We start from the raw sequence: 13,151 nt of genomic DNA, 5'->3' as shown, positions 1-13,151 counted from the left end.
GAAAATATTTTTTTCTTAAAATGATCTACTACAAAAAAGACTACTTAAGAAAGAAATTATTAAAATTTCAAAATCTAAGTAATACCGTGTTACACAGCTGTGCAAAGCATTTTTTACTTAGAGAATGTGTATGGTATAAATGAATGCAAGTAAGCTTTCACAATTTAACCATGTTCAAGTTAACCAAGTAAACCGTGTCCAGTATAGTGAGTCACAGCCAGTTCTCACCATAACTTTATAATGTCTGTACTGACTAGCCATTCAGAAAAGCTTCTGTTACAGCATTGATCGAATCCAGGGCTGGTGGATTGGTTCATCAATCGCACCATTGCAAAGAAACTGTAGCTAGCAGCAACTGTGTACCTGCTGCAGCACCCCCTTGAAGTCAAAGGCCTGGATAGTTAACCCATCAGATGAGGTGCAGTGACCCTCTGCACAGAGCCAGTTACTCTCCAATCAGTACTCTCCATCTAGAAAATATCTCCTTCCAGTTAACCACCACTACAAAGCTCCCAGTGGAGCTTTCCCACGGATGAAAACCAATTAATCCTAAAATTGCATGGAAAGAACAGAAGAATGCATGCTGGCCCACTTGTTGTTAAGCCCACTGTCTATGGTCTGTCACAGTAGCCTCTACAAACACAGAAAGCTTCATGTCCCAGGTTACAGTGGAAATCCCCCTGAGTGCAAAGAGCTCAAGCAAGTGTTCAGCAAAGCCAAGACCTGCAGTCTCCTGCCATATTAAACGTATGATTGCACAATTCAATTCAGCTCATAGCAGGAACCATGTCCCCTTACAATCAAGTATATCTGCTTCACTAAAAAGTAACTCCAGTCATCGGGTAGTTCATTGCTGAGACTCTTCAGCTGGGTACACAATGTCTCCAGCTTCTGCCAAATTCTTCTTTGTGAAAAAGAGAGTGGTCGTCGACCCTGTATGAACTACCAAGTATTAAATCAAGTCACAGCCTTGATCACTAATATCCACTGACACTGCTATCCACTGCCCTGGAATCCATGGTAATTTAGCACTTGAGTATTTATGCTATAATTAAATATAATTTTGACTTTTAACTTCAACTGTGTATTATTAAGATTGGTACCTCAGCAAGAAGCATTTTTTTTTCAGCAATATATACCTGCATACTATTTTACTTAATTAATGGTGCAAGATTACTTGCCCTCCCACCTTGTCATGCCCAACTATATGCCAGATGCTTTAAATTGAAAGCAGATATGGCTGCAGACAACAAACTAACTGAACCTACTGTAGCACTTTCCCTGCCAGCACTGATTACACCCAGACCTTATTACCATCAAAAGGTACACTTAGATCACCTGATTAATGAATGATTTTAGCATTTATAACAGTGAATAGATTGCAGGATTCGAAAATCCTGCACATAGTTGTGCAGATTTCAGTGTTCAGAGAGAGAGAGCGAGAGAGAGAGAGATTTACAGGTTATGATCGTACATGCTCACTATTTTTTGGTACTTCAGCACATTTAAAGCCAAGTACTTTTGTTTATTCAAGTGGAAAAAATAAATGGAGGACTTCTTCTTTTACAGATTCCAATTCCCAGGACACAGCCTAGTCTACAAACCTTCCCAGGATGCACTACAACACGCCTCCATCACAGCCTCGCATCTGCTCATGTTCTGACCACTGATTGTGCACCTGTCACCTATTCTACTCACTTTTAAAGCTCCGTTTAAAAAGGACTTTCACACCACAAACATGTTGTGTGTATAGTATATTATACAGTATGTTTTGTGTCTACAGGTTATTAGTACTGTACTAATACAATGGTATTAGTAGCAATGTAGCCACTGCATGATAACCAAGATTTGCCTTTCTGTAGCCTGGAAAAAATCTGACTACATAATTTAATGCTGGTTCATTAGTATTGGTTATGGCTTACTGGCTCGGGTTTTACTTTTTTTTTTTTTTGAGTTGTCTAGAGCAAAACTGAATCTGCAGTTTTCCAGTGCCTGTGTATCAAAGGCCTTTCCAGCCAAACTGACTTTCTCATTTGCTGTAATAGACCATAAACCCTACGGCTATCGCACTCATAGCTTGGAGCCCTGCTCTTGAGATCTCTGTGCTTACTAATTCTCAGTCACCAGTTTCACAAGGACCAATACATCATAATGTTAGAATTGCATTTGCAGTGTACAGTATACTCTGTTTTAGCTGTTTTATCTTAGTGTTGTACACAGATACCATAAGCTCCTTTCTGAAACTAGTACACATTGTAGTAGTCTAGTAAATGGCTTTTACACTAGAAAATGGATGAGCTGTTAGATCCGTTGTGTTAGATGGTAGATTAAGATTCTGTTCCATGTACTGGGGTTACTGGGGTTACTGAGTGTTTGACCAGAAGACGAGCATCCTGGACTTCACTAGATCCAGAAGGAACCCACCCTATCAGTCTACAACAGAACAATATATCTGAAAAGGCTAATTTTTTGTTTAGATTATTTAGTTAATTTAATATTAAATCAATAAATGAATTAACAATTAACACTGCTAAATATAAATAAATGTTGTAATTATCTGTAAAGTATTTGTGTGTACTCTTTAGTGTCAAATACATGTTATGTACAATACAACTCAATATGTCTAAAATCTACATAATGTATAGTAATTTATATTATAGCATCATTTAATATAATGTGTTTTTACATGATGAAAAAAGTGGAATTAAAGGATGAAACTGGCCATTAATTATACTTTGTGTTGTGGTGCATGTGGGGTATCGAACAAATTAAAAAATATAACTTACTGCATATTTTTGTATTCACCTTTTTAAGTTTCCATCACTTTAGAGGCAGTGCAGAACCAGTCTAAACTAATACCTTTATCCTTCCTGAACATGAATGGTTTTGCACTTTTCTAATTAGACTTCAGAGAGTCTTATGCACAAATATCTGGGAGAGATCAGAAGTTTCTAAAAAAAAAAAAAAACTGCATCAACAACCATGCTACAGTCAAGTCACTGAGTACACATCGCACTCTCCTTTTGATGTTAGATGTAAACATTAAGTAAAGCTCTTTACCTGTATCTGCTTACTTGCATGCTTGCATGAATAAAAAGATGTCCAGCAATTTCTATATATAAAATATTCATATCTGTAATACAGCTTGAAATATGCTAAATCTAAAACAAAATCAAACATTCCAACTAACCACAATTTCTGAGGCTTTCCTCTTTTTTCACTGTTGACAGAAGTCTTAACTGTCTTGATGATTTCATTGATTTTGGTTTGTAATCAATATGTGTTCTTCAGCATATATTAAAGTCTTTTAACAGGTCAGAGTAATTCATGAGTGAAAATGGATTCTTAAGCTCTCAGAACCACTCTTTTACAATGTGACACTCTTTTACAAATTCACTATTTAACATGGCCATATTTCTTCCACAAATTTGTCCCTCATTACCCTCGATGATCAAATTTATGACAGTGATGTGCAGTTCAATGTTAACATGTACTGTATTCACAATAAAACATACAATAAATCTCATGATCACACATACAAAAAAGACAACGAAAACTTATGGCTAAGTAAAATTATTACTGATAAATTTAGAACTTTAGTATACAGTAGCAGATAAGAAAGTGGTAAAATGTGTAAACTGGAATTCATGCAAGAGCCAAAAGATTTTAATATTTGGTAAATTCTGTGAACTCACCTAAGCACAATATGTTTAGTCTAGTACTGTATGAAATGTTACTTGCTGGTAGTTGCTAGGAGATGGCAGGTTGGGCACTACTACTCTGGCTTAGGCTGATATTTGCTGTGACAAATATTAAATATTATACTATTATTATAATAAACCCTCAGCACGAGACAGCCGTCGAGACGATTAATACAAATTCTTGTATAATGTTTATTTTGTAACACATTTATTTTTCAGGGGTTTGTCATGAATATGCAAATAAATAATTATATATAATAAAAATAAATATGTTTTATAATGATAAATTGGACGAAACTAATTTTATTATAACAGACAATATAAAAGTATGCAAGTTGTATTGGAAAAAAATATATATTTATTTTTTCATATACAACATATTTATTTTCATATTTCTTATTTTATTTTACTGTCTCATGTAATTTGTAATTTGTAAAGCATTAACCTATGAATTTATGTTCTAATATAATATTAGATAGCGACTATGTAGGGGGGGGGGCAATCCATGGCAGGGGGGCATTTCAGCGCATAACACGTGTTATAAAAAAAGTTGAGCCGCTCTTTTTCCATTTCGTCAACCAATCAAAGAGGCTGTGATCACGCACGAGCGCGCAATAATCCTAGACAACTCAATCCAGCTACACTAATCATCAACAACAGGTGAGCTCGAAGAACCAACTTAGCCAGATCGTAATTAGCACGATGATCTCATCTTAGATGTGTCAAGCAACGTACGAAAAACAGACCCTTAGCTGGGTTCCACAGAGAACCAATTTCATTTCTATATTTAAAGTAAAGAGGCAAAGGAATTCTGGTGTCTATGATGGGTTTTTTATGACCTCTGTCGATCACTAGAGTGGTTCAACTTTGTACAGGTCTCGATTTCCTTTCACTCGATTTCCTTTAGACCAAAAAGTTTTCTATAACAAAGTTTATTTATTTATTATTTATTATTTTGCTATGTATGTTTCAGTAGAAACATCCAGGTTTTGCGCAAAATATGGTCTCATTTCATCGCAAAATTGTATTACTTCTTTCTTCATATGATCAGTAAGGCAAAAATACTGGCTAAGCAAAATATCTACTGCCATGTGTTTAATGGACTTTTGGAACATGGTAAAGACAAGACAAATGAAGTTTTGACTGCTGTTTAGTTAACTCAGCAGTCATGAATTTCTTTGCTAACACTGCATTGTTGATGAGGCATTGTAAACTGCATGCTATGTTTATTGCTTTTTAATGTTTTTCATGATCTTCAACAAACTTTGAAATTTAAAACATTTTTGTGTGCAGCAAAACCTTTTCCCTTGTTTCAATTTACTGCCAGTGTGGCTCACTATATCAACCAAATACATGAGTTTGGGAAAGAGATGAAAATATGATGCACTATGAGGAGGAGGCAAGCTGTCAGAGGCGGTGTGATGCTCTGGGGAATGTTGTGCTGGGAAATCTTGGGTCCTGGCATTCATGTCATTGCTACTTTGCTCATTACACCACCTACCTAAACCATGTGGCAGAACAGGTACACCTCTTCATGATGATTGAAGTCCAAAAATAAATTATACAAAAAATTAAAACAAATCAATAATGAAGGGCTAATTAGAATGAATCAGTGAGAAACTGAACGATAACTGTAAGCTCTTTCTTACTGTAGTTAGGGATGTAATGATATGCACAAGCCATGGATCAGTATGTATCTCAGTTTTGAAGTCACAGTTCAATTTGTTTTCAGTACATATGTTTTCAAATGAAATACTTTTTAATTTATTTATTATGAATTGAACTTCTACATTAGTCCTAATTTCCCAAACACACAAGGAATGTACATAAAGGCAAATAAAAAAGAGTAAAAAACCCTATTTCTAGGTATCTAGGTTGTTCAAGAAAAATATAATATTATTTTGTATATATTAATTTTTTCTTATGTAATTATCATACAGTAAAACAGAATAAACGTGAAGCATTTAATTTGAACGCATGTGTTACACCAATAATGCTAATTGTCATGAACATGCTGCACCCAAACTCAATCCACAAAACACAGCACTGCATATAATCAAAGCTGGCAATGGTTCAAAATCCCAACACATTTACTCCCATTCCCCTGACTACTAATTGTTATCCTTGTACTCAATCACACACAATATTTAAGTTGAGTTCATTCAACAAACTGCAAAGGAAACACTCAGTGTAGTCTCTGTCACAAGCTTGAGTGAGTGTGCCAGCAAATCGTACAGCTCACTGATGCTATGGCCCAGCTCCAAGCAACCATGTTTGTACCACCTGCACCACCAGTTTCACCCAAGCCATCCGCCTCAAGAGGTACTCCAGAGAGCCAACAGACTATAAGGGCTTTCTGCCTCAGTGCTTTCTATATTTTACAAGCCAAGAAGGGGTTAGTGAACAGGTAAAGTTTGCTCTGTTGATTGGGCTCCAAACCAAAGCCCTCAGATGGGACACAGCTGTCTGGAATCAAAGCAGAGAAACAATTGCATATTACCGTGTTTTGTGGATGTTTTTTTAGTTCAATGTTGATTAAACTTATTTTTGGCCTATGGTTGGTTTATGCCCACTCATTCACACAGAGTGTAAGATTACATTAAAATTCTGCATATTGCCATGTTATAACATTTGGCAGGCTTTGGAGAAGCTCAAAATTAATTAATGCTGCTTCTCTAGCTTTTTTGTTATTCAATTTCTACTTCGCCTCTACGGTTACACACAAAATAAACATCAAACCCTGAAGTGCCTCTGTTTATAAACAAACAAAATAGAAAAACGAACCTGACTTCCCAAGTGGTCATTGCTTGAAGCTAGGCAAATTATTAACTAATTTTTATCCAGGGCTTTAATTTGTTTTCACTATTAATTTGATGAAGGCCTATAAATTTTTTATGTAATAACAGTGGTTTTCAATTGGAAATTTACATTTATGTTCATAGTATTCTGTCTTTCTGCAAAATCAGAGTAAACACAGACAAATTGAGTTGACATAAAGCCTGAGGCCTGCGTGTATATGAAGTATTATAATTCATTATTAATTGCTGCTGTAGTAGTAAATAGTAAAATTCAAACAAAAAGCTACACTTTTTTGTATAGCATAAAAATTATTCTGCTCAAGTAAATCTGATGGTAAAGATGATTTAAAATCAACCACTCTTCAACCAGTGACTTTCCCTAAATTGTAAATTTTCCTTTTTATTCTTTGAATAAAAAGTGCACTTGTTACCTACAGTATGTTTTCCTGTGTCTGTATTCTGGTCTGTCCTGCTAAATGCTCAGCGAAGGTACGGTATGGTCTTGCTAACCTGGGATGGTCCTCATGAGAGACAGTTTCATCATGGTGCTTGATGGGTTTTGCAAATACACTTGACAATACTCTTCTTGAAAGAACTACTCCAGAAAGGCTGACCTCCGTGTCTTAAAATAGCAACCGAGTGTCGTTGTTACATAATTACCTAATTCCATAAGTGTTATTTTATAGTTTTGAAATCCCCAGTTCTGTTGTAGTATGTAGAAAGTAAATATATATAGTATATATGATTTTCTTTTTTAAAATGACAGAAGTAGTCTTTTTTGACAAAAAATGTGTTTTTTAAAAGAAAAACTTTTGTGCATTAATCACACACCTGGAAACATTACCTACACATATACATTGCTCAACAGAGTTAGCTGTCTATTAATTATCTTATGAATTTATCTAGATAACATCCTATTTTTGTCCAATAAATAAGAAGTGCAAAACTGAACAGACCATGAAAAAAATGTTTTTCTTTTATATCATGTGCTGACAGTTAATTGTGCTCATGATTTATTGTGGCCAGAAGTAAATCAAGGTCATACAATTATAACATGTCTGGGCATGTAGGCTAATTTATTACTTATAATTTGTTCTAATTTTGAGTTGACAAATTGCCTAAATAATACCAATTAGTTAATAGTAGTAGTTTGTCTGCCAGTCTCCTAGATAACTAAAACATTTGTTGCAGTAACATTTAAAAAACTTATCATGTCTTCCCCTTTACAACCCACGAAAGCATTTCAAGGCAGCAGATGTGTAAGAGACACAGCATTAATATCCTTGTCCGTTTAGTGAATGGTAAGCAAGCCTCTCTGAAAGTGCATTGTTTCATTCTTACCCCTCATTACACTTTCATCAGCTTCTGTAGCAATCCTCGGTTTCCTATGGGGCCATGATAGAGAGTTATTGTTCTGTCTTTCTCAAAAATACATTCTCTCCTCATAAAGCAGTGATGTAAGTGAGGTGGTTAAAGTCACAGTGAATTTGAGAGCTCCAGAAATAACACCAAGACCTAGTCCTAGTATCGTACTAGTTTGACCAGTTCATGCCACAGATGCTCAATTAGATTGACTGGTCATTGGTTGTTTTCTTCAAAGCATTCCTACACTATTTTTGCGGTGTGGCAGGGTGGATTATTATATCCAAATAGGACACTGTCATTAGGCAATGTTTAGGTTGATATTACATGTCAAATTAACATCCAAATGAGATAAACGCAAAGGTGACATATGTCCCCTGGTACACACACATGCACCTTGTCATCCACATGCTAAATCTGATTCATCTGACCATCCCACATCGCTCCACTGCTCCATATTCCAGTTCTAATGCTAAAGGGGCTTTTGGGACAGGAGTCAGCATCTACATTTATTTTTAAAGAGGATTGAACAATAACTCTCTATCATGGCCCCATAGGATTGCATCAGAAGAAGATGAAAGTGAAATGAGTGGTAAGAATAAGACAATGCACTTTCAGAAAGGCTTGCTTACCTCTCACTAAAGGGAGGAGGATATTAATGCTGTGTCTTTTTTACAGCCCTATATACAGCAAGCAGCAATGCATTGTGTCTTCTAATACCTTTCTATCATAGCAGAACCTGTGCTATCCTTCTCTCATCACATACATCAAGTACCCTTAGACACCCATGACCCTTGTCAGCAGTTAACCAGTTTTCGTTCATTGGACCACTTTTGGTAGATGCTGACCACTGCATACCAGAACACCTTACAAGACATGTTATTTATAGAGACGTTCTATCATTTATATAGAGATGGCCATCTTGCCAGAGCTTTTTTTACAAAACTCATAGTTATGGGATAGCCTTTCAATTAGTAATCAGGTCTCAGACAAAGACATAAGCTAAAAAACGTATTTGTTTAGTCAAGCCATTTGCGTATAGTTTTTTCATCAATAAAGAATTAGATCTGAAGGATTCATGACCATTTTTACTGTATGTTGAGTTTTATGTTGAAATGAGTTCCCTCATGTTTGTTGATGGTGAGTTTTTTCCTTCTGGTTCTCCCTCTAAGTCATGTCGTATTTCCTGCTTGCTCTACACAAAATGACCACTGACATTATCCATTACATGACAGTGAGCTTCTGTCTTCCAGACCTGCCTGATTCTTCATAATGCCCTGATTGGAATTCTCATTACAAAAAAAAGGAGACCACTTGTTGGTGCTGAAAATGACCTCATATTGTCTGCTCACAGATACATATGATTAATCTTGGTTTCTTCACTGAGAAACCAAGAACATTATTTTGACAAACTGTTTTGTCCCCCTCAGTGAACAGCTGGTAATCTTACTAAGTGGATTTCATGTTAACTAACACACTGTCCTGTCATACAGTAGCACTTTTAAGTTATAGATTATTTATTTATGGAAGCACTGTGGTATCATCCAAACGAGTATTGTTTCCTTTAGGGTCTGGTTTCACTCAAATGTTTTCCCTCACATTATCTCAGGAGATTTTCCTTGTTACAATTGCTATGGTTTGCTTACTAGGTATACAGTACATTGACAAATGTATACATTTTATTTATAGTATTTATTTATTAATTGATTGATTGATTGATTTGGAATTTTTAATTCTGTAAAAAAAATCTTTGTGACAATGTCAATGCAAAGCACAAGTGTGGATTTCCGGCGTCACTAGCCATTCAGCCTTTTTACTAGCCACAATTTTGTTACCAGAAAATCACAGTTTTTTTCTTCACCATGATACGTTAATATTTGTTAGATATAGAATTGCTTATAAATGACAGCATACACTGTATCACTATAGTAGTAGTCAAGTATTCAGTACTGTTAATATAGCTCCCAATATAAAAACATGCAAACATGAACAGTATATTCTGTTTATTGAACTTAAATTCAAGTCTCTTACGACATGAAATTGAAAAATAACAGATTCAGTACAACTGAACGCATTCTGATATTAAAAATACAGCAACTCAGAACATTTATTATTTTAGTGTGTTATTATGTGTACTATTATCAGGTATTATTTGTCATTATGTATTATAACATCAGAATTCTGAGTTAGGACAATGGACTCTCATCCATCTTGTTGTGTTGACTCTTTATAGGTAATTTAATCAACTGATGAATTTTCATTTATCATTCAACATGAAATCTAAAGATTTTAATAGTGATTACTTTTTTTATATAATCAGTAAATAACCTATGGGGCAAACATTCTCATCCTGTTGAGAAGCAATAGCCCGTTAAGGAAATGATGCACACACAGCAAACAGGAAGTCAAAGTGTGTGTGTGTGTGTGTGTGTGTGTGTGTGTGTGTACAATGCATGTGTGAACATGTGTGGAGAGAGGCATTAAATGTCCTCATTACATTCATCATCAGTTACATCTGTATGGTCCATGAAAGATGGTCTTCGTGACCTGAGGCTTCCAGCATGCCATAAGTTGATAGCTGGGGCTGGATCAAAGTCTTTACAGCTTCTTACCGCTGGTTATCACTGCTAACAGAGACGCTAACGCACGTTCTTAACTAGTTGTATCAGAAGGTTGATATAGGTGCTCATGGGAGTTTTATGCGCATAATATTACGTTGGAATGCTTTTATTATATCAGATGCCTTTAGAGAAAACTACAACAAAAATATATTGTCATATCAAAGAATAAACTACCCGCCAAAGTGGCTAGTGAGACTAAAGTTATTATCAATGTCAAGCCCTGGTGTAGTGAAGATTGAATACGTACTGTATTTTACATTAGTGCTGGGACATCAAATATAATTAAGAAATAAAATACTTGCAGGTGTTGCACACATAGGGTCAGGGTTCTACATAACAGATAGGCATATTTTAATTACGGGTGATTCTAAATTTGGACACAAAAAAATTTGAGAGGAAGGCCAATGATGTCTGACAGTTTGAAAACCAAAGCTTATCTCAGAAGTTTATATAGAGATACCAGCCTTAAAAATCACCAATTAACAGCACCTTAGAATAGAGCGGTTATGAAGGCTTTACAGAGAATAAGCAACATACACATCTCAATATCAACTGTTCAAAGCATAAATCTGTGTGCCTTCAGCAATTTGCAACGTAGAGAGAAAAAAAGAAGAAGAAAACACGTAACAATCTTGGAATAAGTTAATTGCAGCCAGGTCCTGCTAATCATCAGCCCTTGAAAAAGCAGACGTTTTGGCATTTTGCTGGTCTGGAGCATTTAGGTGTACACAATGCCAAGAGGAAAATATACAAGCATTGGTCTTAGAGAAGTCTTGATGCTGCACATTTATCTGGAAAGGGTTATACTGTAAAACTATTTTCAAACAATTCCCAGGAGTAGAGGTTCAGAACATTCACCCCAATGTCAGACCAACCAATGCTCAGAGTAATACAAAAAAAAAAAAAAAAGGTACCTCTTAGATCCTACAGTCCTCACTGACCATGTTAAATATTAAAGTCCATGACTTGCTTTTGGTACCTACTTTTGTCATCTTATCTTCCATCACTTAAAAAATATATTTTATTAGCAAAATAATTAATTTAGCGCATTTAAAAAAAATCCCAATGCGTAGTCCCATCCAAAATAAATGAGATATATTTGCAGGTATTTGCAGGCATGTAAGTAAATGCAGCAGAATATTGACATGATAAATGTGTGCAACATCCTTCCTTCAGTGGAAATGATGTATCAGATTTGATTACAGGAACACACTGGAAACATACAAAATGTTGGATACAAAAAATGATTATGTTTAAGCTGTCTACTTGTGATCAGACTGCTCAAGAGTCATGTCAGTTAATGCAGAAAATATACTGGCAATATACTTGACTTCCATCAGATGTATATTTATTTTTCATATCCATATTTCATATGTCTCCAAATTTATGTTATACTCTTTTTTATTTGACAGCAAAATAAAAAGTACATATTTTCTCCAGGCTTAAATGCAAGTATCTGTCTTTAAAGGCAGTGATCTAGACAGTATTACAAAAAAAAAAAAAAACTCTCAGTTTCTCCTAAAAAATCTGGATATGTGAAGAGGACATAGCTACTGTATGTTTAATACAGTTATCAGCATCAAAATCTGACTTTTAATAACAACGATAATTGCTTATATTCTTCTGCATATTCGAATTCCAATATTCGTCCTGTCCCTGCAGCTGAAAAACACCCAACAGCATGATGCTGCTTCACTGTTGGGACTGTATTGGACATGCCTGGTTTTCTCCACACATACCGCTTAGAATTAAGGCCAAAAAGTTTTAGCTTGGTCTCATCAGACCAAAAAAATCTTATTTCTCACCATCTTGGAGTCCTTCAGCTGTTTATTAATGTGTCTTGCATTGAGGAGAGGCTTCCATCAGGCAATGGAAGGCAATCAGACAATCTCTAGCATTTCACTTCTTTGCATTCTTCTGCAATAACCTATTTTGTTTATACATTTGCTAATGGTGTGCCATATCCAATTACTAACTAAACCACTTGAGCGGCTTGTATTTAAGATTAGCGATCAAAATGTTTTTTTTTTTTTGTTATTTTATTTTTGTGCCATACATTTCACATCATTTGTTGTTTTTCTAAATCACAATTGTGGTCAGCAAATGACTAACTGTAAATGTAAATTGTAAAAGTCTTATAATAATTTGTGTTTATCATCTCAGTTATTTTGTGCATTTAGCCACTTCGGTGGATAAACATTTATGCATTTTAATAACAATTCAGCTTCGAAAAAGAAGAATCAGTAAATATTAAGTAATAGAATAATTTAGTAAACCTTTATGCTCTAGGCTCAACAGAATACAAACATAAAAAAACAGAAGTTTTAATAAAAAAAAAATAATAATTAAAAGTGATCTCACCATAAGGTACCAGTAATAGTCCTCTTCTTTTCTTACCAGTCTAATCTCATTAAAGGAAACCCAATGCCTGTCAAAAAGGGAAGAAATGTGGATTGTTAAGTTTTATAAAAGCTGAACCAGCACACACACATACACACGCGCACGCACGTACACACATGCATGCACACCCACCTCCACTGTGACCAATTAAGGCTGTATTGAAATTCATTAAACAATCTGATATATTAGGGCACCTCTGGCACTGATTAATATCACAGCTGATTCATTAATATAACAGCTTTTTATAACACAAAAAAATAGTGTTATGC

General features: G+C 35.2%; 1 protein-coding gene across 1 annotated transcript in view; it reads right to left on the bottom strand.

The window, feature by feature from the left end:
* The window catches only part of tnr (tenascin R (restrictin, janusin)), a 126,237-nt gene that overhangs the window by 53,228 nt on the left and 59,858 nt on the right, over positions 1-13,151 (bottom strand). The window contains exon 2 of the mRNA XM_053497682.1: positions 12,844-12,910. Coding sequence (XP_053353657.1) covers positions 12,844-12,846 — 3 coding nt within the window. The 5' untranslated portion in view covers positions 12,847-12,910. The remainder of the gene's footprint in view (positions 1-12,843; positions 12,911-13,151) is intronic.

This window comes from Clarias gariepinus, chromosome 1 (genome assembly GCF_024256425.1).
Source record: "Clarias gariepinus isolate MV-2021 ecotype Netherlands chromosome 1, CGAR_prim_01v2, whole genome shotgun sequence".
NCBI lineage: Eukaryota > Metazoa > Chordata > Actinopteri > Siluriformes > Clariidae > Clarias > Clarias gariepinus.
This window is presented reverse-complemented; position numbering and strand designations above follow the sequence as displayed.